Raw genomic sequence first — 27,011 nt, 5'->3', positions numbered from 1 at the left:
TATTTTGGAATTTCAAACATTTGGAGTGATAATTGTTAGATTTTTAAAAAACTAAGGTTGCTTATGAAGTTATTTCACAAATTTTAAACTTAGATTTAGGTATTCTAGATTAGGAACATGGTTATTCTGTTTTCTCTGATAGTCGTATATGTATTTTGAAATACGATCTCAAATTAGAAAAGAAAAAGTTCATGGACAATGCATAATGTAAATGTCATGCACAATAAGTTTTCTTTTAAAGGGGGTTTATGGCTGGGTGTGGTGGCTTGCATCTGTAATCCTAGCACTTTGAGAGGCCTAGGCAGGAGGATTGCCTGAGGCCAATAGTTGAAGACCAACCTAGGCCACACACAGTGAGACCTTGTCTCTACAGAAAGTTCTAAGAGTAACTGTGATTATATTCATTGTCTTAATAGTTCACGAAGAGAACTTTGTTTATATCCTTTGTGTTACTTCTGAAAATCTGCATAACCCAATTATTGTTTTATTCCGTACCTCATTTATTTAAAACCAAGTGTGGAGCTTTATTTGATTGGATCTTAATTGTTTGGTATGTCTGAACTTACAGAAGTTAGGGATTATGTGCTTAAAAATGATCTTAAAGTTTTGGTAACATTAGTTCCTGTTTTTGTAAGGCATAATTTCAGCCAAATATATACTTCGTGAAATGTTTACATGACTAACCTAAAATTATTCTTACTGTCCAATAGTTTTAATATATAAAGCACTAATTTGTGTAAATTTCTTTTCTAGTATTATAATGACTATGGAGATATCATCAAAGAAACAATGAGTAAAACAAGGCAGATAGACAAAATTCAGTGTGCTAAGACCCTCATTCTCAGTCTGCAACAGGTAAGACATTAAGAGTACCAGCTTTAGGTAACATAATTAACACTTAATAATTAGCAGAATAAGGTAGCGGTTGGAACCAGGCAAAGGATGCATAAAAATAGAAATACAAAATATTCAGCCTCACTAGTAGACAAAAAAGTGCAAGTAAGATAGATCATTTTTTGCTTTCAGACTGTCGATTGGCAAAACTTATAGCTGTCTAAGGTTTGGAGGAAATAGATTATGGTAGGCAGTTTGGCAATATATGTGAAAACTTACAACGTATGTCATGTCAGTAATAGTTAACTTGCTTTGGTAGATTTCATGTGAATTTTACTTTTTTCTCCATTTCCAGACTTTAGTGAACATCTATGAATTTTTTATAATTAAAACGCAGCCATCCTTTTCATTTTGGCAGTAGCAAGGCAGGTTTAATTAAGTAAAATTATTTGCCTAGAGTGTGCTTTTGTCTTTGGAGACAAAATTTGCATGTAAAACATAATCCAGCCCATTACGATTTGATAAACTTTCTTGCTTTTTAGAAATGTAAGTATGAAAGTTCTTAATTTCATTTGCAAATCTGAATATTCCTTTTTAAAATTAATAAAATTTAAAACGTTTTAAAAGTAGCATTTAAATATTTAATAACTTTTGCTATAAAATAATTGCTAGCTGTAAAAAATTTAGAAAATATAAGAAATGGAACAAATACAAGTTATCCTTAATGTTTTCACTTAACAATAACCTTTTTATTTTTTAATAGCCTTCTTAGTCTTTTTTATGCCTATGTGGAATCTTAATTTTTATAAAAATTAAATTATATTGTATATTCTATTTTTCAAGTCTGCATTTTATTATTAACAAACTCTGAATACATTCATGCCATTAAATAATGTCCTTAGCATTTTATTTTATGAGCAGTAGGGGCTTATTTTTTCCCTCCTTCTTTATTAAGGTATAAGTGACTAATGAAAATTTTATATATTTACAGTATACAATGTGATGTTTTGATATGTGTATACATTGTGAAATGACTAAATTGAGCTAATTAACATATACATTATCTCACTTTTTTGTGGTAAGAACATTTAAGATCATCTCTCAATTTTCAAATATATAATACAGTACATAATTTTTTTTTTTTTGAGACAGGGTCTCACTGTGTCACCTGGGCTAGAGTTCAGTAGTGTCATCATAACTCACTGAAACCTCAAATTCCTAGGCTTAAGTAATTCTCAGCCTCCTGGATACTGAGACTACAGGCGCATGCCACCCTGCCCAGCTAATTTTTCTGTTTTTTGTAGAAACAGGGTCTTGCTATGTTGCTCAGGCTGGGCTCAAACTCCTGGCCTCAAGCAATCCTCCTGTCTTGGCCTACCATAGTGCTAGGGTTATAGGTGTGAGCCACAGCACTTAGTCCATTATTCTTAACTGTACTTACCATGTTTTACGATAGATCTACAGAATTTATTCATCCTGTTCTACCCTACCGAAACATTGTACCCTTTGACCAACATCTCCTCTCCCCCACTCCCAGTGCCTGGCAACCACCATTCTCCTCTCTGTTTCTATAAGTTCATCATTTTTAGATTCTCTATACAAGTGAGATCGTGTGGTAGTTGTCCTCCTTTGCCTGGCTTATTTCATATCACATAATGTCGTCCAGGTTCATCTGTGTTTTCACAAATGACAGGATTTCCTTCTTTGTAAAGGCTGAATAATACACACACACACAATGGAATAGTATTTCTTTATCCATTTATTAGCTGATGGGCACTTGGTTTGATTCCATGTCCTATCTATTGTGAGTAAAACTGGAATGAACATGAGAGTGCAGATATCTTTTAAACATACTGATTTTATTTTCTTTAGATATATACACAAAGTCTTCATCATTTTTTAAATTGACACATAATTGTATGTATTTATGGGGTATATAATGATGTTTTTTATATATATAATGTGTATATATATATAATGTATCATTATCAGATTAAGGTAATTAGGAAAAACTGTCTTTTTTAGTGACTGTATAATATTCCAATTTATAGATGGACCATAATTTAACCAGATTCCTCTTGTTTATGTTGAGGTTTTTTCACAAATTTCATCATTATAGGTAGCACTAAAATAAATATTTTTGTACTAATATTGTGCATAAATTTTGATATTTCTTTGAAATAAAGTTCTATAATTAGAACTGCTTAGTCAAAGAACATCAAAATTCTGAAGCTTTCTGTATGATGAAAGTTCTTGATGTGAAGATTGATCACTTAAATGTAAATAATAGAGCATAGTTGCCTAATAATTTACTGGGTTTCCTTTTTATTTATATTTTTATCTGCTATGTTAATATCGAATTAATACCAGCAGAATAGGATTCTGCCCAAACTAACCTAAAGAGTTTCTAATATCAATAACGACCTCTAATTTTAGTGTATGAAATGCTGTAATTTTGGTCATTTGTATCATGTTTTTTAAAATCCATGTTTTAGTGTAAAGTACAGTGCCTCGTTTATTGAACATCTGAATTTTAAATAGAAAATACCATATTTTAAAAGATGTTAATCCATAGTGGTTAAAAAAAAACCTCTAACATGCTTTCTTTCTTCTCAAACAGCTTTTTAATGAAATGATACAGGAAAATGGCTATAATTTTGATAGATCATCTTCTACATTTAGTGGCATAAAGGAGCTTGCTCGACGTTTTGCTTTAACTTTTGGACTTGATCAGTTGAAAACAAGAGAAGCCATTGCCATGCTACACAAGTAATCTTCAGATACTTTATTTTTAGTCAATGAACTTTTTTTTTGGTATCTAGCACTTTCATTTGGAATAACTAAATTAAATATATGTTTTATTATTTTATAAATCTGTACCATATCTCCTTTCTTATCTAATGAACTAGTTATAGTGCTATCTCAATTAACAAATGAGTTGGGATTAAAACTCCCTTTATAAGAAAGTATTTTTTTTCACTGAAAACTGTACAAAGTCTTTATAAATTATGTGAAGCAAAGCAGCATAAATTTATCAGGCATTACACAATCTTTTTTATCACCTTTTGTCATAGTCTCACTGCTAGAGAGAGAAATCCTTGAGATTTGATTCCTTTGTCTCAAGTGTTCTCTTTCTGGTTCTATTCTCTATTTTATAGACTTTCCCCTTGTTTTGAGCCACAACCTTCTTTCTATCTGCATGTTTTCTTCCCCTTATCAAAATTGGAAATTGTTCACTTTTATATTGGGCATATAATTCAATGATCAGTTATACTTTTTAAGTATGGGTACATTTAAGAGCCTTAACATAACCAATGTTTGTATGTTAAGACCCTTTATCTCTAAACTGTGGGTTAAGGAACCTTGCCTTTAGGAAAATCAAAAGGCTTGCACTCTTCTTTATTGAAAGCTTTCTGTTTTTTGTTTCTCTTACCCCTCTTGATTACTTAGTTTATAAAAGTGTTAAATGTCTCCCTGAAGAAAATTTTCTGCTCTTAAGTTTGCCCATACCACCCGCGTTAATTCACTTTCTCTGGTAACCTTATTCTAAAACTCTCGAATTCATTTTTATGCCTTTTATACATTGGATAGCATTTTTAGGTAATATTTAAGGACCACACATGTAGTAATTATTTTGAGGAGTAATACATCATTTTCTTCATGTAATAGCCTTCTTTCTTTCCTCCTCAATTCCATCTGAATTGTTTTATACCCAGTTACATTTTTATAGAGTATAATGTTGAGTTGTTTTCTTGATTAATAAAGGTATTTATTGCCACCTAAATATAGTTAAAATGGGCCCCAAGCGAAGTTTAACTTTAAAACTTTGCTCTTAAATGAGTCATTATAAATAGTCATTCCTTTATGTCTTGAAAAGTACAATGTATTTGTCATTATATGAAAAAATTTTGATATTTTCTATGGAAAAAAGTATGAGTAAATAATGTGAATATACCAAACTGAAGGCAAGCTGGCACGCGCGTGTGTGTGTGGTTTTAAAGAAATAACAATGACATAAAATGTGAATGTATTTGCTCATTCTTACACTTACAGCCTCCTTATTCTCTATTCCTCAAATTAAAAGCATCTCAAAGGAAGTAGAGTGAAATTTCCATTCTAAGTCATTAAATGTTTTATTGTACTTTCCCAAATATTTATTTCAATAATTCTTTCTTTGCAGAGATGGCATAGAATTTGCTTTTAAAGAGCCTAATCCACAAGGGGAGAGCCATCCACCTTTAAATTTGGCATTTCTTGATATTCTGAGTGAATTTTCTTCTAAACTACTCCGACAAGACAAAAGAACCGTGTATGTATTTGCTGGAGATGTCCTACTTAATTTCATTTTAGAATTCTTAAAAGCAAGTGTTATACTTGGATTCCTCCCCTTTACATGCACAGATTAGAATTGTAAGATTGCATTAATGTAGAAAAACTTTATGCTTCAACAACTTTATAGATTAGAGATTATAACTATATGCATCATACTCCATTTTAATATTGTAAGCTCCCTTCCCAGTATAGTTTTGGCTTTTGAGGTGTAACTTGAATGCTTTATATATTCTTTCTTCCCTTTCCCTTTCCCTTTTGTCTCACTCTGTTGCCCTAGGTTGAGTGCAGTGGTGTCATCATAGCTCACTGCAACCTCAAACTCCTAGGCTCAAGCGATTCTCCTGCCTCAGCCTCCCAAGTGGCTGGGCCTACGGGGGCACGCCACAATGCCCGGCTAAATTTTTTTTTTCTTTAAGTAGAGATGGGATCTCACTTTTGCTTAGCCTGGTCTCGAACTCCTGAGCTCAAGTAATCCTCCTACCTCGGCCTCCCAGAGTGCTAGGATTACAGGCATGAGCCACTGTGCCTGGCCTTCTTTCTTTTCTTTTGTCCTCTTTTCTTTTTTTTTTTTCTGTTTTTTTCTTAAAAATATGGGACCTCACTATGTTGCCCAGGCTGACCTCAGTCTTCCAGGCTCAAGTGATTCTCCTGCTTCAGCCTCCTGAGTACCTGAGACTATAGGCATGCACCATTGCATGCAGCCGTTTTATGTATTCTTATTTGCATTCTTGCCTTAACCCACCTAGGGAGGGATCATTTAAAAGACAATAATATTGGGGATCCATCAGGAGCATCCTAGTTAGTCTGTGTGTTGAGCTATGGATACACCAGAAAGTGGACATCCATGTGTTATCTTTTTACTTTAACTACTATTCCTGTCCTCAACAGATCGTTTAAACAGGGCACTTCTCTGGTTTAGCCTCCTAATACGGTGACTTATGAGAGCCCAGAAAATGGATTTAAATTCTCAATCTTTTTTCCACCTTTCCCCTTGGCTTTGAGGTATAAAAGGGCAGAAGAATATGAATACCCCATAGTATAGATAATCTCTTCTGAAAACCCACCAGTATTTTATATTTAAAGGACTGCATAGATTTTATATGAAAGTCTAAAGCAGACAAAACTATCTATGGTGATAGAAATCACAGTAGTGGTTACTTCTAGGGTTGGAGAGATTGGGAAAACGGGGTACTTTCTGGAGTCATGGGAATGTTCTGTATCTTAATACGCATGTGGGTTACACACATGGATTTATGTGTAAAACTGATCCAACTGTACTCGATTTCTGTGTGTTCTATTATATATAAATTTAACCCAAGTAAAAAGTGCATAGACAGTATTAATCAGAGAAATACAAATAAAAACAATGAAATACCATTTCTCACCAAGCAGATCAGCAAAAATTAAGAAGTCTAATAGTGTCAAATATATACAAGGATGTGGACCAGTAAAGCCTTTTATACATTGCTGATGACAGTGTAAATTGGTACAAGACCACTTTGTGGAACAATTTGGCAATGCCTCATGATCCAGTAATTTCACTCATAAGTAGATACCCTGCAGAAACTCTTGAGCACATGCATGAGGAGAATCATAAAATAATGTTGACTTTTTGATTGTCTGAATAAGGAAAAACTCAAAACAGCCTAAACATCTATCAACTAGAAATGGATCAATAGATCGATATATAAAAAAGACCAAAAAGGCCGGGCGCGGTGGTTCATGCCTGTAATCCTAGCTCTCTGGGAGGCCGAGGCGGGCGGATTGTTTGAGCTCAGGAGTTCGAAACCAGCCTGAGCAAGAGCGAGACCCCGTCTCTACTAAAATTAGAAAGAAATTAATTGGACAACTAAAAAAAAATATATAGAAAAAATTAGCCGGGCATGGTGGCGCATGCCTGTAGTCCCAGCTACTCGGGAGGCTGAGGCAGGAGGATCGCTTGAGCCCAGGAGTTTGAGGTTGCTGTGAGCTAGGCTGACGCCACGGCACTCTAACCCGGGCAACACAGTGAGATCCTGTCTCAAAAAAAAAAAAAAAAAAAAAAAAGACCAAAAAAATAGATTGATATATGATGGAATACCACACAGCAATCAAAATGGCTTAGATTTTAAAAACATAATGTTGAGTACAAATAGCAAAGTACAAAACTGCTATGGTGTTTACAGACAACTATGTATTAAAATATAATAAATATGCATGGGGATGATAAATAGCAAATTCAGGTTAGTGGTAACCTCTTGGACAAGGAGGAGGAGAAATGGGAATAGCTCCATGGAGGGCTACTTACCTGTAGTGTTCTATTTAGGTATGTGGTGGGTACATAGTTGTAAATCTCTCTACCAATGAGTATATTTTGGCTCAAGCTCTCTATCTTGTCGTATACATTTCTTGGACAGGTAGCCAGTTCATGGGCCAAACTTGGAGGAGTACTGTTCTATGTATGACTGAAGTACATTGTAATTAGAAAGACATGTGAAACAGTTAACACAAAGCAGTATGTTTTGTAACTGGTATCTCCTATTCTCTTTAATGCTATTCAGAACTAGTAAATCTGAATTGATTGGAATGCATCATTATGATGACAGCAAATATTTGAATTGCACTTTACAGTTAGTTGACAAATAGTCTTTATTAATTCAAAACGTAATTTAGGCCGGGTGCGATGGCTCACGCCTGTAATCCTAGCACTCTGGGAGGCCGAGGCAGGAGGATTGCTTGAGCTCAGGAGTTCAAGACCAGCCTGAGCAAGAGCAAGACCCCGTCTCTACTATAAATAGAAAGAAATTAGCCAAACAACTAAAAATAGAAAAAATTAGCCGGGCATGGTGGCGCATGCCTGTAGTCCCAGCTACCCGGGAGGCTAAGGCAGGAGGATCGCTTGAGCCCAGGAGTTTGAGGTTGCTGTGAGCTAGGCTGACGCCACGGCACTCTAGCCTGGGCAACAGAGTGAGACTCTGTCTCAAAACAAAACAAAACATAATTTAGCCTTATTGAACTATAATGTCAGAGCCTAGGACTAGAATCATGGTTATGCTGCTTACTTATTTTTATTATTGTGGGCCCATTAATTCTTAATTTTTTTTATCCTTTCTTTCCTTATCTGTAAAATGGGGAGAACAATTCCCTCACTGAATTGTAAGAATAGTTAACCTGAGAGAAAAATACCTAGCACATAGTAGTCATATGAATGTTAGTTAAATTTTTATTAGAGAATTACTTACAAGCCTTGTGGGAAATGGATTTGAGGCAGCTTCTCCCAGTTCTCCTTACAAGATGTCTGTCATATTAAAAACTCCTTTCTTCCTTGGCAATTCTTATTGTGTCAATAATTGGATCTTTGGCTCTTTGATAAGCAACTGACCTAGACTGAAACCCCCTTGTGGTTTCAACAACAATTTGACTAGATCAAGTTGTATCTATTTAGACAACAAAATTGATTTGTCTGAAAATTCCTTGTTTGAAATGTGGGTATTTTACATGGTAAAATTAATTGAGTCAGTGGTACAAAGCTCATATTAAAATATTCAAAAACATTAGATCTAACAGCTTAGATGTTTTACACTAGACTTGGAATCAGAGACACCACAAATACTGAATTTTTCTAATAATAACTCTCTTGAAATAAAAAATAACAATGATAAAAAAGCCTTGTGATACTTGGATCCATGGGTAGATTTATGGTTTCCATCAGGCTGATACTTTCTTGCTGGTAGGGACCATAGCTGATTAATCTTTGTATCTGTCCCTGGTGCCTGGAACATAGTAGGTACTCCACAGACGTTAATCTGAAATGCTCTGAATTATTTCATTCAGTGTGAGAGTCTTGGTAGAGACAAAATTGCTCATCAGTGTTCTGATGAGTCTGAGATTGAGTAGTGAAGTAATATGTCCATGCTCACACAACTAGGGGTTAGTAGAACTGGCAGTTTTCTGTATCAAAGCTAAGAGTTTCTACTTCTTTTAAAGGTATGTTTACTTGGAAAAGTTCATGACCTTTCAGATGTCACTCCGAAGAGAAGATGTGTGGCTTCCTCTGATGTCTTACCGAAATTCTTTGCTAGCTGGTGGTGATGATGACACCATGTCAGTCATTAGTGGAATCAGCAGTCGGGGGTCAACTGTACGGAGTAAAAAATCAAAACCATCTACAGGAAAACGGAAAGTGGTTGAGGGCATGCAGCTTGCACTCCGTAAGGATATAATTTATTCTCATTGTATTTATCCATAATATTTATCAACTGAATTGTCATTAAGGTTCACCTTATTTTTTATTTGAGATATGTGTTGTTCAGTAATAGTGTACGCAATGTGTCAGTTATGTGTAAATGTGCTGTTTTAAGCGTTTTACATACGTAAACTCAATTCTCACAATTCTTGGAGTATATCCTCATTTTTCAGATGAGAAAACTTAGCACAGAGAGGTTAAGTAACTTACCAAATTTCACACAAGTATTAAATAGATGAGTCAGGCAGTCTCACTCTAGAGCACCTGCTTTTTTAATCACTATGCTATACCGTATGCATTGGGAAATGGACTCAGTATTATAGAGTAGTTATCACCCAAGAGATCAGATCATCTAGTTAAAGTGGAACAACAGATTCAGAGAGGTTGCAACTTCTGAATTTCCACAAAGAGGCCATTAATTATGAAGAACTTGATAGAAATACAAAGTGCTGTCTATCATAGTAGAGGTAGCAATGCATTATGCTTAAAGTTCTTGAGCTCCTAACATTTCGGAGTTGGTTCAAAATGGGTCTGGGGACTTTTTTCCTTTTCTTGGGAACCTTTAAACAAATTAGCATAGTTCTTAAAATTTGTTGCAGTTTTTATTTCTGAATAACAAACTACCTATAAACTTAGGACATAGCCAGGACCATGGGTATCTGATGCCTTAGCTAGGAAGACACAAAGGCTGGTTGTTGGAATCATATGGAGGCATCTTCGCTTACATATCTGATGCTGGCTGTCAGTTGGGACCTCAGCATATTGCTGGGCTCCAAGAGCAAGTGTTCCAAGAGACAGAAAGTAGATGCTACCAATTTCTTAGGCCCAGAAACTGGCATAGCATAACTTCTGCCCTGTTCTGTTGGCCAAGCAATCACAGAGATTCTGGGGGAGGGGACATAAACCTCTACCTTTTATGTGAGAGGTGTCAAAGAATTTGGGGGCCATATTTAAGTTGCCACATAACTTATCAGCTATTATTTATCATCAGGTGTATACTGTTTAATACTTGATTGTCCCATTGATTAATGGTTTTAGTATTTTTGTCCAGTAGTATAAAGACATAACCTTAGACTTCTAACTTGTACAATTTTAGACTTGATTGGTTATATATTCCCAACATCATGGTTGATTGGGAAATCTCTTTTAATTACAGTATCCCTGACCAGTTAAAATGGTTAGGACTGATGGTTGATAAGAAGTTAAAAGAAATTTTTCTTTTTTTCTTTTTTTTTTTTTGAGACAGAGTCTCACTCTTTTGCCTGGGCTAGAGTGAGTGGCATGGCGTCAGCCTAGCTCACAGCAACCTCACACTCCTGGGCTCAAGCGATCCTCCTGCCTCAGCCTCCCGAGTAGCTGGGACTACAGGCATGCGCCACCATGCCCGGCTAATTTTTTCTATATATTTTTAGTTGGCCGATTAATTTATTTTCTATTTTTAGTAGAGACGGGGTCTCACTCTTGCTCAGGCTGGTTTCGAACTCCTGAGCTCAAACAATCCACCCGCCTCGGCCTCCCAGAGTGCTAGGATTACAGGCGTGAGCCACCGCGCCTGGCCCAGAAATTTTTCTTTTTAAAAATAGAAAACGTTATCAAATTGCATATCACTGTAAATTTTAAAAGGTTTTTCTCATCTGAATCAGTACTTAATAGTTATAAATTTGTGCTGAGCCATCAAATCTTTTTTCTTAGACCTCATGGGAGGACACATGTGAATTGGTATTTATATAACATCTTACAAATGTTAATAGATTATCAAACCAGGTACTTCAGTTTTTACAGAAAGAGTCCATGCTCTCTTTTTTGAGGTTTTTTGAGAGCCATAGAAATTGAGGCATTAATAAATTAGAAGGAGGAAGGATAAATACTGATAGGTTGGCCAGGTCAGTGCAATTTTGAACACAGTGTTGGAGCCTGAATATAGGGGAACTTAAAGGTTGATGTAATTACATTGCAAAATATGGAATTTATGTCAAATCCATCTATTACTAGGGTATTAGCTATTGCCACATTTCTTTCCACTCTTTCCTTAAAAACTTATGTATTATGTACACATATAATCTGATAAAATAGTTTTCTTCCAAACTCAATTAATCACCAAGTGCTATCAATTTTACCTCCCAAGTAAGTGATTTTTAAAATTACTATTAATTCACTAACACTTGTATGCAAGTTTGACTTTTATTAATCATGGTAAGATCTACTGACATTTGGGGGAAAAGTAGCTTTTGCAGGTGAAACCTGTTTGGGTTTTTTTTTTTTTCTTCATTCCAGTGCTTAATGTACACATGGATTTGTGCGCCCCCTGCCCCTTGCAATTGCTCCTTATGACCTGCTAAGCAGTCTGTAACCTATAGATTGGGAACCAATCTCCTATTTGTTTCCATCCCTGTTACCATGTCTCGCTCACTTGGGCAATACAGTTAGCCTCTTAACTGGCCTATTTGCTTACCAGTCTTCCTGTTATTAAGTCTGCCCTCCACACTGCCACCACCCTGACTAAAACATGTAATTCACCAAATTGTTTCCTTTCCTTAAAACCTTCAGCAGCAGTTCCTTGTCACCTTAGCTAGCACAGCTTACAAGACTTTCCACAAATTGATTCCCCCTTCTTTATCCAGCCATTATCTTTTGCCACTCTTTCAATCTTTATACCCCAAAAGTAGCAAACTATTAGTTTGAACCATATGAAATTGCCCTTTTTGTAGGTCAGATATCAGCAGATTAATATGGTTCAGTCATTGTTGTTTCATGCTTCAATGCTCTCGCTTATGTTTTTCTCCCTGCTTAGAAAAGCCTTCACAGCCCACTCAGTACTAACTCTACTTAGAAGTTGCTTCCTAGTAGCTGGCTCTGACTCCTCTCACAGCTGCTCCTATTCCCCCTGTGTTTCCCTCTCTCCTCGCACTTACCATAGTATATTATTATTGCGTGGCGGTTCTTTGTCCACAGCTAGACTATAAACAGGCAGGGACTGCACCTTCCATATCTTCATGTGCCTCTCTTCCTAGCACTAGTTTGTGGAAAGCAACAGATGTTTGTTGACGTGAATGGGTTGTGTTAGACATCTGATTAGTCAAAATTAGTAAATGGCCTTAATTGCTATTAATTTTCTTTTACAGCTGAAGAAAGTAGTAGTAGTGACAGTATGTGGTTAAGCAGAGAACAAACACTGCACACCCCTGTTATGATGCAGACACCACAACTCACCTCCACTATTATGAGAGAGCCCAAAAGATTACGGCCTGAGGATAGCTTCATGAGTGTCTATCCAATGCAGACTGAACATCATCAACCTCCCCTTGATTATAAGTAAGTACATTTGATCATTTTCTGTGCTATAACTTTATTAATTACATAGAAAAAAGTTAAGTTAAAAGAAGAATAAAATTCTCCTTGAAGCACGCAGGTAACATGGATGTTAGCTCAAAGACAACAAGAGGAAGCAAGGCAACAGCAGGAGAGAGCAGCAATGAGCTATGTTAAACTGCGAACTAATCTTCAGCATGCCATGTAAGTGAGAGTGCCTTATTGTCTGAGTCTAGGAAGTTCACTAATTCATTTTAACATATTTTAATGTGTGCCTTATCTAAAAATTTCAGCAAACTCTCTAGAGTAACTTAAGCTGAAATAATCAAGGAATTAAAAATTGGTCTTTCCAACAGGAAACAAAAAACGTTTTAAGTTAATATTAACTAGTTAGCCAAAGGACCAATCTTAGGTTGATCTGTTGGAAAAGTTTAAATATGAATCCTTGTTTATTTTGGTACACAAAATTAAAAATACAGTTCTGTTACATCTTAATTGATTTTCCTACCTTAGTTCAGGCCCTCATCTTCTACCTGAACTATTGTATTAGCTTTCTAACTGGTTTTCTTCCCTCAAATCTCCCATTTATCCTCTCACCAAACCTCTCCCTTCACACTCCCCCACCGCTCCATCATTCACACTGCCATCAGGAATTATTATTCTAGAATAAAATTCTTACCATGTAACTCTTAACTTAAAACCTTTCCATGGCTCCGCATTTCCTGCTGGATAAAGTCCAAACTCCTTAGCTCATGGCATGCAAAGATCTTTCAAAATATGGCCCCTGCCTACATTTTAGTATCATTTCCCATTCCCTGGCTACTGGTAAAATCATCGTAAAAGAACAAGCTCAAGTGTCACCTTACGTGAAGCTTCGGTCATCTATGCTCCCATAACACTGTGTATATTCATATTTCTTATAACACTTACCATGTTGTATTGTAATTATTTGTTTATGAGTTTGTCCCTTTGTCTAGACTGTGAGCTCCTCAAGGGCAGGGACCACATTCATTGCCTGTCAGTGCTTGGCACGTAAAAGGTGCTAAGTAAATGTTCATTGAATAAATAAATGTTCAATGCTAAAAAAAATTGTTTACCTTTTAAATACTTCGTTTTTACTGGATTCTGTATGAGAACTTGATAAATATTTCTGAAATCTTCATTAGCTTTGGCTCTAAAAGAAATGGCAGACAAGTAGTTTTTAGATAATGTTTTTCATGTCTTGATTGGTATTCAGGGTAAAGTGTGATGACTCTGATTAAGTTTTTCAGTTTGAAAGCATTGTACTTGGAACATAATGTGTATATTTAAAACTGGGAGGTAGTAAATGTTACTCTCTTCTTTTTTAATTTATATTGTGTTCTGTTTCGTTGGTTTTTAAATAAGAATTTCACCTGTTTTTCTTAAATGATCATTTACCACATTAGTGGTAGCCTACATAAATTCACTTTAGTTATTTCCATAGTGGTCTTAAGAACCTCTAGAGACAGAAAGTATACTCTATTACATGTATAGATACTGATTCTAACTTGGTTAATATGGTCATCATTTATATATTATCACTTGGTTCCATCCCCTTTTCTCTGTTTCTGTGGCCACATTCCCCTAATGTGTGCTCTTATTTCATGCTGGATTCTACAACTAATTTCTTAGCTTTCAACCAGTCACCAGTCCAGATATTCCAGAATTCTGCTATGTAATCATTTGATCTGTATCTCTTCCCTGAAAACTTTGTACCAGTTCCCAAGATCCTATATAGAATCTCATCACTCAGTACCATTTATCATATCATTATTATTTTGTTTGCAATTTGTTTCAATTCCCAATTATAGATAATCTCCCCCAGGCAACTATAAGGGATTATCTCAGTTAAATAACTATTACCAGGGGATTATTTTTTGGTGGTGGTTGTAACCATAAGTGGTCTCTTGCCTGGGACCTTAAAATATTTTTGTCTTACAATGATTTTTCTGTAATCATACCTGCCTTATAACTGAAAATACTTCCAAATTATCTTTCTTATTTTTTAAAGTTTATATCACATATCTTCTTTATACTCCAAACAAAATGCAGAATAGATTTCTGGTTTTCTGTAACACGATCCACAAAGTACACATTCCCTTCTCAGTTGCCTCCGTTAAATATAGTGAAGTTATCTTTTTTATTATCCAGAACTGTTAGGAAATAAGGACCATTATCAACATATTTGTCCAGGGAGCCTGGATCAGACATCATGTCTTGTTATCTTTGTATCTTTTAAGACCCAGCACAGGCCAGGCACAGTGGCTCATGCCTGTAATCCTAGTACTTTGAGAGATTGAGGCAGGAGGATAATTTGAGCCCAGAAGTTTGAGACCAGCCTGGGAAACATAGCAAGACTCTGTCTTTACAAGAAAAAAAGTTTTAAAAGACATAGCACAGTATTGTGTAAATTGTAAGCATTCAGTAAATAACTGATGGGGTTTGGGTGGTCTTATTTAGGGGGAGGTGTCTTTGGATAAGAAAAGAAGTTAATGTTGGCCAAACTGGAGAAGAGATCACACTTAATTTCACTATTATGTTGGCTACTTTATGCTGATCTGGGCTAATTTGTGAACTTAGTTTATTCTTCATAATTATGTGATAAAATACAGAGCTTTTGGTCTTAATTTTCTATTTTACATTTCTATATATATCTAGTTTTGAGTTTCATGGGGCACAAGAATTCAAGTTTCAGCATAAGAGTTGCTCATTTCTTCCTGAGACAGAATTAATCCCTTCTTTCATATCCTTATAGCACTTGATGCGTAGTTCTATTGTAATATTTATCACATTTTGTCATAATTAATAGTTTATCTGTTTCCCATAGTAGACTGTGAGCTCCTTGAGGGCAGGGACCATGTCTTACTCATTGTTTCTTTTTTTAACATCCATAGCACACAGTAGAAGCCTGTCACATAGTAGGCACTGTGTGAATGAGTGAGTGCATGCCTGGTACACATTAGGTAATGAATGAGTGATGAGTAAAATTAGCATTATGTATTGATGAAATTATATGTATTCTGAAAATGTCATTTTTTTTGGTCTCTGTTTTATGTTTGTTTATTAATTTGTATCCTGCCTACTTTCAAAAAGGATTTGAGGTATCTTATATGTTCCCATGTGGGAAATTCTCATTGAACCTTGTATATGAGATATCAGGCCTATAAAGCTAAATGTATTGAAGCAGTATAGAATAAACATAACTCCTTAGCATTTTTAGACAAGTGAACATTGGGGGTTTGACATCATTGATGACATGATCAATGCCTAATCATTCTCCCTGACCTTTAATTCCATCATTTTCCATTATACTTGAATATAGAGAACTACATACTGCTGCCTGTATTTTAATAGTCGCAATATTAGTTCAAATCTTGACTTTGTTTTATATTTCTCTAGTCGGCGTGGCACTAGCCTAATGGAAGATGATGAAGAGCCAATTGTTGAAGATGTTATGATGTCCTCAGAAGGGAGGATTGAGGATCTTAATGAGGGAATGGATTTCGACACCATGGATATAGACTTGGTAAGAAATTTAATGATTTTTGTAAGATTTTCAATTCAGATCCCTTGGAAATTAAGTCGGATATTTATTAGAGAAACACCATGAAAAGTAAGTTTTGCAAAAATATTAAATAAAGTAGTTGCCAGGGGTTTAGGTATATGAGAAGGGATTGAGGAGAAGGTGAGTTTGGTGAAGGTGTTAGATCCCAGTTTAAGATGATAAAAATTAGCTGTTTGGGCCGGATGCAGTGGCTCACACCTGTATTCCTAGCACTCTGGGAGGCTGAGGCGGGAGGATCGCTTGAGCTCAGGAGTTCGAGACCAGCCTGAGCAAGAGCGAGACCCCGTCTCTACTAAAAATAGAAAGAAATTGGCTGGACAACTAAAAATATACAGAAAAAATTAGCCGGGCATGGTGGCACATGCCTGTAGTCCCAGCTACCCAGGAGGCTGAGGCAGTAGGATTGCTCGAGCCCAGGAGTCTGAGGTTACTGTGAGCTAGGCTGACGCCATGGCACTCTACTCCAGCAACAGAGTGAGACTCTGTCTCAAAAAAAAAAAAAAATTAGCTGTTTGTTTTTGAGATTAGTTTAGGGATACATAAATTTAAAGGATATATTTTGCTTAACATTAATTTGACTGTGAAAATCAAAGGATACTTAATAGTTATGTATTAAGTTTTTCCAAAATGTTTTATGAGTTAGCATAATAAGTATCATATCACCTTATAATTTTCCATTTATTTACCATTATCAAAGCAACACATTAACTTGATACTACCCTATTACTGACATATTTCATTATCAGATAATGAAGTAAAATTACTTAAACTTTGGAGGAAGTTAAATATATATATGAATATATTAATATGATAAGAGCTTACAGTATATAAAATGCTTCTACATATTTCATTTTACTATATATCTCATTCAACTTTGTGAGGTAGGTTGAGAGGATTGAATATATTGAAGCTTGGACAGTTAGCCTATCCATGGAGACAAAACTAGTAAGCAGTGAAGCTGAGACTTACAAGCTTGGGCTTCTGATTCTACTTTTTAGTATATATGGTGTATTCTCAAAGAAATAATTAAATCTTTAGAATAGTGTAATTTGTCACCTTGAAGGGAAAATGATTTGAGAGAAGGATTTTTAAAGTAAAATAAAAAAAATGAGTTTTCCAGTTTTTGTCTTTCAGAATAATTTTCCACAAATAAATTGTTTTTGTACTTTTAAACATTCTGTAGTTGAATGTACAGTGTTTAAAGTATTGTAAGGTACGCTTACAATCACATAGGCCATATGAACATTTAACTTGGATATTTTCAGTTACTGTCTGGTTTATAGGTATAACAAATGTCAACTGACTTCCTTTTTTCCCTTAGCCACCATCAAAGAACAGAAGAGAGAGAACAGAACTGAAGCCTGATTTCTTTGATCCAGCTTCAATTATGGATGAATCAGTAGGTTTAATTTAAAATGTACCCCACGATTGCAAAAATCAAAAGTATAGACTATCCCTGAGTTTTAGGTTGGAAAGTTAGGGCAGCATACTGAGAATGGATGAAAACAGTTGGCTGTGAGAAAAAAAGGCAGGCGGATAGAATTTCGGTGGGAGGGAAGTGGAGGGAGGGCGATGATGCAGTAGTGGTGACAGATTAGAAAAGTACTTTCGAATCCCTGGCCAACTGGGACTTAAATGTTATGTTAAGGAATTTGGACTGTTCCTGTAGGTTTGGGTTGCCAACTGAAGGATTTTAAATGAGGGAATGGCATGATCAGAATTGTGTTTCAGAAAGATTTCCTTGGCATTTATGAATGGATAGGATGAGGGGAATAATTGTAATATAAAGGCATGGTGAAAAATAATGAGAACTTGAAGAAAGGCTTTGATAACGAAGAGAAGGATACTGAGATATCTAGGATGAAGAGTCAGTTATCCTCTTCTAACCTTTAATTGATTATTATTGGGCTTTGTCAGTTACTTTTCTTAAGTACCTCTCATATCAATCCCCGTGTCATTTTTTCCCTGACAATGCCTTGGTTCAAGTTCTTGGTTTTCATTTGCGCTATTGCGGATCCTCTAAGCTGATCTTGCTGTCCCACCCCCACTTTATCTCTCTTCTGGGGTCATCTTTCCAAAATGCAGATCGGATCTTCTCAGAGTTCTAAGTCTCTTATTGGTTTTTTTTGTTTGTTTGTTTTTTTGTTTGTTTGTTTTGAGACAGAGTCTTGCTCTGTTGCCTGGGCTAGACTGCCATCGCATCAGGCCAGCTCACAGCGACCTCAAACTCCAGAGCTCAAGCAATCCTTCTGCCTCAGCCTCCTGAGTAGCTGGGACTACAGGCATGTGCCACCATGCCCAGCTAATTTTTTCTATATATTTTTAGTTGTCCAGCTCATTTCTTTCTATTTTTAGTAGAGACGGGGGTCTCATTCTTGCTCAGGCTGGTCTCGAACTCTTGACCTTGAGCGATCCACCCGCCTCAGCCTCCCAGAGTGCTAGGATTACAGGCGTAAACCACCATGCCCACTCCATGGCTTTTCTGTAAGCTTTTCTCTCTGCTGGAAGTGCCCCCTTCCTTTTCCTCTTGGTGAATTCTTCCTTTAATACTCAGTTCTGACGTTACCTTTGCAACTTTTACTGACCTCTCCAGATAGATACTTTATCCTCTGTTTCCTTAATAGTTTGTATATACTTTCATTGTGATAATTACAGACTGATATTGTGAGATAGGATATTACATGTACTGGTCCCTCACTGAACTGAACTCTTTTAGGCAGTGATGATTTTATTCATTTTGAGATCTGTCTAGCATAGTAGGTATTTAGTTTTGTCTAATAAATAAATAATTTAAGTAACCTTCCATGTGCCTTTTTATTATCTACCCATTTATGCTACTTCCTTCTAACACCTAACTCAGGTGACTTCATACCATCTTCTAAGGCCTGCTTTCTATGTCCCAGTTTCTACCATTCCCTCCTTGCCTCCCCCACCTCATAATCTGCTTTCAGATAGCTCTTGGAACTATTTTGACAAAAATTCACACTAACATATTAATAAAGTCATTTTTATACCCCAAAAGATAGAGTTTTGTACAGCAGTGGGTATTGAAATATCTTTGGACAGACTGTCACCTTGGGATCTTTCAAATCATTTGTTTTGTTTTAAATTTTTAAAATTTTTTTGTTTTCTTTTTCTTTGTTTTTCTAAATCAGTATTTTTAAATCTCTAATGTGCATTTGAATCATCTTGAGATCTTATTAAAATGTAGATTCTGGGCCTGGCCAGTGGCTCATGCCTGTATTCCTAGCACTCTGGGAGGCCGAGGCTGGTGGATCATTTGAGCTCAGAAGTTTGAGACCAGCCTGAGCAAGAGCAAGACCCCGTCTCTACTAAAAAATAGAAAGAAATTACTTGGACAGCCAAAAATATATAGAAAAAAAAAATTAGCCGGGCACAGTGGTGCATGCCTGTAGTCCCAGCTACTCGGGAGGCTGAGGCAGAAAGATCGCTTAAGCCCAGGAGCTTGAGGTTGCCGTGAGCTAGGCTGACGCCACGGCACTCTAGCCTGGGCAACAGAGTGAGACTCTGTCTCAAAAAAAAAAAAAAAAGTAGATTCTGTTTCAGTTGGTTTGGAGTGTGGCCTGAGATTCTGCATCTCTGACAAATGTCGTTGATGCTTCAGGTCTGCAGATCAATGAGTAGCAAGGTTTTATAATAAAGTACGTAAGTGACCTATTCTACCCATAAGTCTATGTAGTTTAAATGAATATTAAAGTGGTTTCCTGATAACCTAGGAATATGTATCTTCCTAATTGTTAAATAAAACATGAAGATAGTGATTATTATGATGAGGGAGGGATAAAAGTATTTTCAAGCAGGTATGATGAAATGCATTCATTCAGTTTATTAAGCTGTAAGTTGGTGCTAAAATGAATAAGACACTTTCTCTGTCCTTAAGGAATTGATATTCTAATGCACCTTGACTACCACTTTTGTGGTAGTAGAGTATGGAAGCTAGTATTTGAGAGCTTATATGCTAGACACTATTGTGGGCATGATTTATTTTGATCCTCTTCAGCAACTTTGTGAGAAAGGTGGTAGAATTCCCACTTTTATACCCAAGCAAACTGAGACCAAAGAGGTAGTTTAGTGACTTACCCAGAGTTATAGAACTAGTAAGTATCAGAGTTGTAATTTGATGCCAGTTCCTTTTGATTTAATAATCTTGTGCTGTCTCTACTGTTGTACTTCCCAAAACTAAAATCAGGCCTCATTTGGGCGAAATACCAAGACAAGTAATTAGTAAATTGAAATGATGAACTATAATCAAAATTGATATGGGCATTTAGAGATCTGCATATTTTTATCATGTATTTGTCTAACGTCGGGAGAACTTTAAGCATGTTTCATTAGTCATGTATTAGATTTGCAGAAAGGTGTTCTCCACCTCAGATAACTAAAATAATGAAACAGCAATGTAAAGTTTGTGTATCTATTTTTTTTTTTTTTTTTAGACAGAGTCTCACTCTCTTGCCTGGGGCGAGTGCCGTGGCGTCAGCCTAGCTCACAGCAACCTCAAACTCCTGGGCTCAAGCAATCCTACTGTCTCAGCCTCCCGAGTAGCTGAGAGCACAGGCACGCGCCACCATGCCCGGCTAATTTTTTCTACAAATATTTTTAGCTGTCCAATTAATTTCTTTCCATTTTTTGGTAGAGACGGGGTCTCGCTCTTGCTCAGGCTGGTCTCAAACTCCTGAGCTCAGAACAATCCACCCGCCTCGGCCTACCAGAGTGCTAGGATTACAGGCGTGAGCCACCGTGCCCGGCCGTGTATCTATTTTTGATATTTAAAGTTTAGAGAAAGCTACAATCTAAGTGAAGCCAAATATAGGGCCCTTAATAATTATTTGTCAACTTGATGGCACTCTCATGTGTATTGACTATGTTACAACTGAGAGGCCTTTATTTATTCTTAATTTGATAACAAGTTAACTGCTTCTGCTGCTAAAATTAGGAAAATGAGCACACGTACTTATAACTGTAGTTTTATAGTATTACCACATGATGGCAGCAGTCACATAACTGAATGGTCAGTAATCTTTAAAGGCTGAGGTATCTTTAGAAGTCTTTGACAATGTATTTTTTGAAGTTAATAAGAGTTGTTTTTTTAAAAAATATACATTAGACTTTAACCCATATTGTCTCTGTCATAACTTAAGAATGGAATAATGGAAAATTTTGAATATAAAATTGTTTACCTTTATATGATAACCTACATCTGTTCTTACTCAAGCCTGTGATAAGTGAGTCATCAAAACAATAATAAAATTAGAATTTAAATTCTGTAATGCCGGGTTCTAAGAATCTCCAATTCTAAGTGAAATAACTCAAAGCACCTTAGTATAGATACTTCAGGTTATTACTAAACAAATGCTAAATATATCTTTTAAAATAAGATTTTCACATCACCCAGGAGTGGTAATATAAAAATTCTGAGGATATCACTTTTGAAATGCATATACATAAGATTCTAGATTTATAGTGTAGTTGGTTTTATATCTGTAAATAAAATTGGTTTATCCCATTGTGATAATGGTCATTTTCTGCCAGTTTTGCCACAACACACCAAAGCTTGATGTTTATAGTTTTAAATATATGTTTGTTTATTAATGTTAACATCAGAAACAGGAACAGTTTGTATTAGCACAGAAAAGAGAGTGTCACTAATGTTGTTCTTCTCCTGTGTTGAATTTCTCTTATTAGAATTGTCTGTAGTATAAAATTGGTAAAAAAGAGTTCAGTATAATGAACCTAATCTATAATGTTTTAGTAGAAGAATCTAGTTATAGCCTAGTCTTCATAAAATTTGTCCCCCTCACACCCCCCCCTCGCCAAAAACAAAATTTCGCTTGTTCAGGTGCTTTCTAGTGAGGCACTCTGGAAAGAGGTTGAGTTCATCTTCATGCCACACTCTACACCAAAAATTGCTAATTAAGATTTTATCCTTTCATTCATCATCAGACCTTTCCTTACCCAGATTCATAGTGTTATGGCTAGAAGGGATACTATATTTTATTTTATTTGTTTGTTTGTTTACTTAGAGGCCGCAATCAGATATTTGTTTCTTGGTCTGAAAATATACAATTCCTTCAGATGAAAATAATTTGAATTCTATGACTTTTGTTCAAGTGAGATTTAACTTATAAGAGCCCTTTGTGATCTCAATCTCAGCTCACATCTGGCTTTGATATCAGCTTTTATTAGCTTATTATGGTAATCTAAAATATTAATTGGCATAATGAGTACTAGAATTTTAATTGAACAACCTAACTTTTAGTATATACACTAAAAGTTATGTATTCACTTTTGCGTAATGAACAAGAGGGAGTTGTTCCATTCATCATCTGGTTTTACTTTTAGTGACAAGTAATTATTCGATTTTACCTAGCATTCTTTTTCCAATTAGAATGTATAGAAAAGCATCAATAGGCCGGGCGCGGTGGCTTGCGCCTGTAATCCTAGCTCTCTGGGAGGCCGAGGCGGGCGAATTGTTTGAGCTCAGGAGTTCGAAACCAGCCTGAGCAAGAGCGAGACCCCGTCTCTACTAAAATTAGAAAGAAATTAATTGGACAACTAAAAATATATAGAAAAAATTAGCCGGGCGTGGTGGTGCATGCCTGTAGTCCCAGCGACTTGGGAGGCTGAGGCAGTAGGATCGCTTGAGCCCAGGAGTTTGAGGTTGCTGTGAGCTAGGCTGATGCCACGGCACTCTAGCCCGGGCAACACAGTGAGACTCTGTCTCAAAAAAAAAAAAGAAAAGAAAAGCATCAATATAAGTCATTTTGCTCAGACTTAACCTTATTTGTTTGATTTCTTAAGGTTTGTAGTTCTGTTCATTCACTCAGGCCAGATTTTCTGAAGAAAGCTTTCTGCCTTCTATATACTTGGATTTTTTTTGGGGGGGGGGTCTGCATGTTCAAATACCTTTTTAAAAACTATACCCATTTCAGAGTACAAATGGCCAAGTTGGCAAGACTTTCTTAAAACTCTTTCCAGTGAACTTGTGCCAAAAGCATACATGAGGAAGCACATTCATTTGTTCATTCAGCAAATGCCTATGTTCAGGACATTATCTATGCATTAGGGGTGTATATGAACATAATCAAGCCAAGGTCACTACTATTAGTTATATTTGTGAGGTAAGTAGCATCTTGATTAGTCCTGATCTTTTTTTCTTAATTTATTTATAGAGACGGAGTCTAGCTCTTGCTCAGGCTGGTCTCAAACTCCTGAGCTCAAGCAATCCTCCCGCCTCAGCTTCCCAGAGTGCTAGGATTGAGTGAGCCACAACGCCCAGTCTTTAGTCCTGATCTTATTATTTATTGATGGTCAATTTAATTTTAGAATTACATATCTGAAGAGAGGAGTTTTCAAAGTGGTTTTATTAGCATGTGATTTAACTTAATAAAATATTCATGTATTTATAGATATATATATTACAAAGAAATGAATGACTATTTTAATGATATTTTTCCTCTTTCTTTCTCTCTCATTAGGTTCTTGGAGTGTCAATGTTTTAATACCAGTACACAATTAAATCTCTGTTGGAGTCATTTTCTAAATGGAAGAGGAAATTTTAAAATTGTGGTAGATACAGTGAAATTCTGTACAGATTTTTCTCTAAGGAGAATATGACATGCTTATGCTTACCAAGATCAAGTGCATTGAGGGGCAGTTTTGTTTGCCTGAAAAAAGTAAAGGACAAGTAAACAATTTGATGATAAGCTACAGTTTTTTTTAGAAAGTAAATATTTTATTTATGCGCTGTTAGTTGGCTTTTGAATCAATTATTTCATGCTTTTTTTAAAAAAATATAACAATCTGAAGAGGCATTTGGTACAGATATGAATCCTCTCACATTTATTTACTGGTTGTACTAAATAATGATGGCCTCTGCTGGATTTCTGTTTACATCTAAGAAACGTTAAGGATGAATTTATCCCCCCACCCTGAAATTGTAGGATAGAATTGTTTTTAGCATTCTAAATTTAAATGCTTAAAACATCAGTCAACAAAACTTTGTTTTAAATATTGTAATTGTGGAGAAAAGTAAACTTATAAGCAAAACTTTTACAATTTTTTCATCTAAAAGTATTTTAAGATATTTTTAAAATCCAAGAGCTTCTCTATACTTTTCAGAAATATCCAGATGCAGTGAACTGCCAGAAGGTAACCCGTCTCAAACATGCTTATCCCATTATCAACCCTGAAAGTTTGCTTGTCCTTTAAGGTAAAAATGTAATGTTGTGATATTCCTTCCAGTAGTGCCACTGTATTTTGTCTCCAAATAAAAGAAGCTTATTGTAGTATGTTTGCAGAAAAATTCTAAACAAAAATTATACAGCTTATTAGAGTGTGGGAATAGGGATCTAAATTTTAAATAAAATTATATATATATATAAATTGGTGCTGATTTTATAATTGCGCAGTTTGTTTAGTTTTTTCTTACTTTTAAATTCCAACTTAAAATTATGAGGTTTCAGAAATATATTGAAAGTTTAACAATGTTTAAAAATAGAAAAGCATGAGTGTTCATGCTTTAAAATGATTTTTAAATTTGTATTTTATATTGTTTTATCTATCTGTCTTTGCAAGCAGTCTTCAGGTTAAAGATACTTCTAACAGGTTACAGTACATTTCCTCTGTATGTAAATTAGATGGGATAATAGAATTCATAACCCATAATATTCTTTGAAAGCTAAGCTTTAAACTTCATTTTATGTCCTTTCACAAATAAATTAGTTTAAAACAGAAAGTGGCTACTTGCCATTTTGACATCAACTCATTTTGCGAGGCTTAGGCAGCTAGACATCGTTTAAAACAAAATATTAACTTATATTACATGTGTATCTATCTTTTGTCAGTCGTCTCTCAGTTCTTGAGGTATATTATTTTAATCATTCCATGCCTTAATATGCTTGCAATACAAGAATATCTTCAGATGGGTGAATACCAAAAGGCTTTCAGTTTTTAGATTCAGAATCAACAAGCATTGGGCTGTGGTAGCCAAAAACCATAGGTTAGCTAAAAGATCATGATAAAAAAACAATTATTTTATTAAATCATGGTTAATAACAAATGAAACCAGACTTGTCTAACAGATTTTCCATCAACAAATATTGTTATGTGCAAAAGTATTGCCTATGTTGTTTTACACACCACTGCATTTACTAGAACTGCTGAGAGGACTGTATATATGATTTTAAACCTAAGTTGATTTTTTTCTCACTCTTGAAAGGAGTACTTCTTTGTGAAAGCAGTTCTTACAGCTTTGTTTTCAACCAGCTAAAAATGTTTTATATATTACTCTAACCTGTTGTCCTCCACATTCTATTGTCCTAATTGTACTGTTTTCTGATTTGTATTTATGTCTTGAGACAGTAACTTTTTGAATAAAAATAAACCTACAATATGTTGTATGTTTTTATCTCTTGTAATCATGGGGAAGGGTGGCTATAAATGGTTTGAATATCACATTAATTTGTTTAAGAATAATTTATAGAAAACACCACCATATGATATTTTTAATAAATTATATGTATTTTCAACTGAGACTAAATCCCTAATTGAGCTATTACTTTAAAATAGGAACCTGTAACCGTTACTTACTTTTTATCTGGTATGGGATAAACACACTTTCAAATGTCTACATTGTTCATGCAGGGTACATTTGAGTGCCTACTATGTGTAGGCATGTATTAGAGGTCCCTCCCTCATAGATCCAGTGGGGAAAACAAAATAATTAAACTTAAAATAAGTACCCGGAAGGAAACTAACAGGGCGTGCCAAGTTAGAGAATGAGAGAGAGAGAAACCTATCTTAGATAAGGGGCTCTTGGTGTGGAGGGTAAAAGCCAAGATTTCAAATAGAATTTACTAATTTAATTCATACTGAAAGGCTAGGCGCAGTGGCTCATGCCTGTAATCCTAGCACTCTGGGAGGCTGAGGCGGCAGGATCGGAGGATCACTCGAGGTCAGGAGTTCAAGGCCAGCCTGAGCAAGAGTGAGAACCCGACTCTACTAAAAGTAGAAAGAAATTAGCTGGACAACTAAAAATATACAGAAAAAATTAGCCAGACATGGTGGCGCATGCTTATAGTCCCAGCTACTCGGGAGGCTGAGGCAGAAGGATTGCTTAATCCCAGGAGTTTGGGATTGCTGTGAGCTAGGCTGATGCTACGGCACTGTAGCCCGGGCAACAGAGCAAGACTCTCTCTCCAAAAAAAAAAAAAAAAGCATACTGAAAACTCTTTGTGCAATGTGTTATCAAGATTTGCACTGTACTCTTTAAAAGAAATTTGTATCAGTGTAACACTAGCACATTGTTCATTTGAGCTAGTTTGTAGATACTAGAAGAGTTGTCTTCTGTCACTGGTTTTCACAACTGAACATTTGAAATGACAGCTAATAGCTGGGCACTAGTTTAAGTAATTTACATGTTATAACTCATTAAGACTTATGATAAGAGGTGATACTTGTTATCCACCCCACCTTCCCCTCCCCAACTCCCCCTCCTTTTTTTTTTTTTTTCTAAGCAAATCAGGAGGAGGTGAGGAAAATGAAGCACAGAGAAATACCTTAGACAAGGCTGTATGGCTAGTAAATGATAGAGTTGTATAGCCCAAGCAATCTGGCTGCATTAAATCCCAGGAAGTATTGAAACTATTTGATACATAAGGATAGCATACATAATCCCATAAAGATAAAGTGGTACATTGTTTG

At 35.6% G+C, this 27,011-nt stretch overlaps 1 protein-coding gene across 1 annotated transcript in view; it reads left to right on the top strand.

Annotated features, from left to right (window-relative positions):
- STAG2 (stromal antigen 2) overlaps positions 1-25,699 on the top strand; it is a 135,421-nt gene extending 109,722 nt beyond the window's left edge. The window contains exons 24-33 of the mRNA XM_012664830.1: positions 569-630; positions 754-855; positions 3,455-3,603; positions 5,015-5,143; positions 9,133-9,356; positions 12,514-12,703; positions 12,794-12,904; positions 16,121-16,247; positions 17,608-17,685; positions 23,786-25,699. Of these exons, the coding sequence (XP_012520284.1) occupies positions 569-630; positions 754-855; positions 3,455-3,603; positions 5,015-5,143; positions 9,133-9,356; positions 12,514-12,703; positions 12,794-12,904; positions 16,121-16,247; positions 17,608-17,685; positions 23,786-23,809 (1,196 nt within the window). The 3' untranslated portion in view covers positions 23,810-25,699. The remainder of the gene's footprint in view (positions 1-568; positions 631-753; positions 856-3,454; positions 3,604-5,014; positions 5,144-9,132; positions 9,357-12,513; positions 12,704-12,793; positions 12,905-16,120; positions 16,248-17,607; positions 17,686-23,785) is intronic.
- The last annotated feature ends 1,312 nt before the right edge of the window (positions 25,700-27,011 follow it).

The sequence above is a fragment of the Propithecus coquereli genome, unplaced genomic scaffold (genome assembly GCF_000956105.1).
Source record: "Propithecus coquereli isolate 6110/MARCELLA unplaced genomic scaffold, Pcoq_1.0 Scaffold92, whole genome shotgun sequence".
In the NCBI taxonomy this organism is placed as follows: Eukaryota; Metazoa; Chordata; class Mammalia; order Primates; family Indriidae; genus Propithecus; species Propithecus coquereli.
This window is presented reverse-complemented; position numbering and strand designations above follow the sequence as displayed.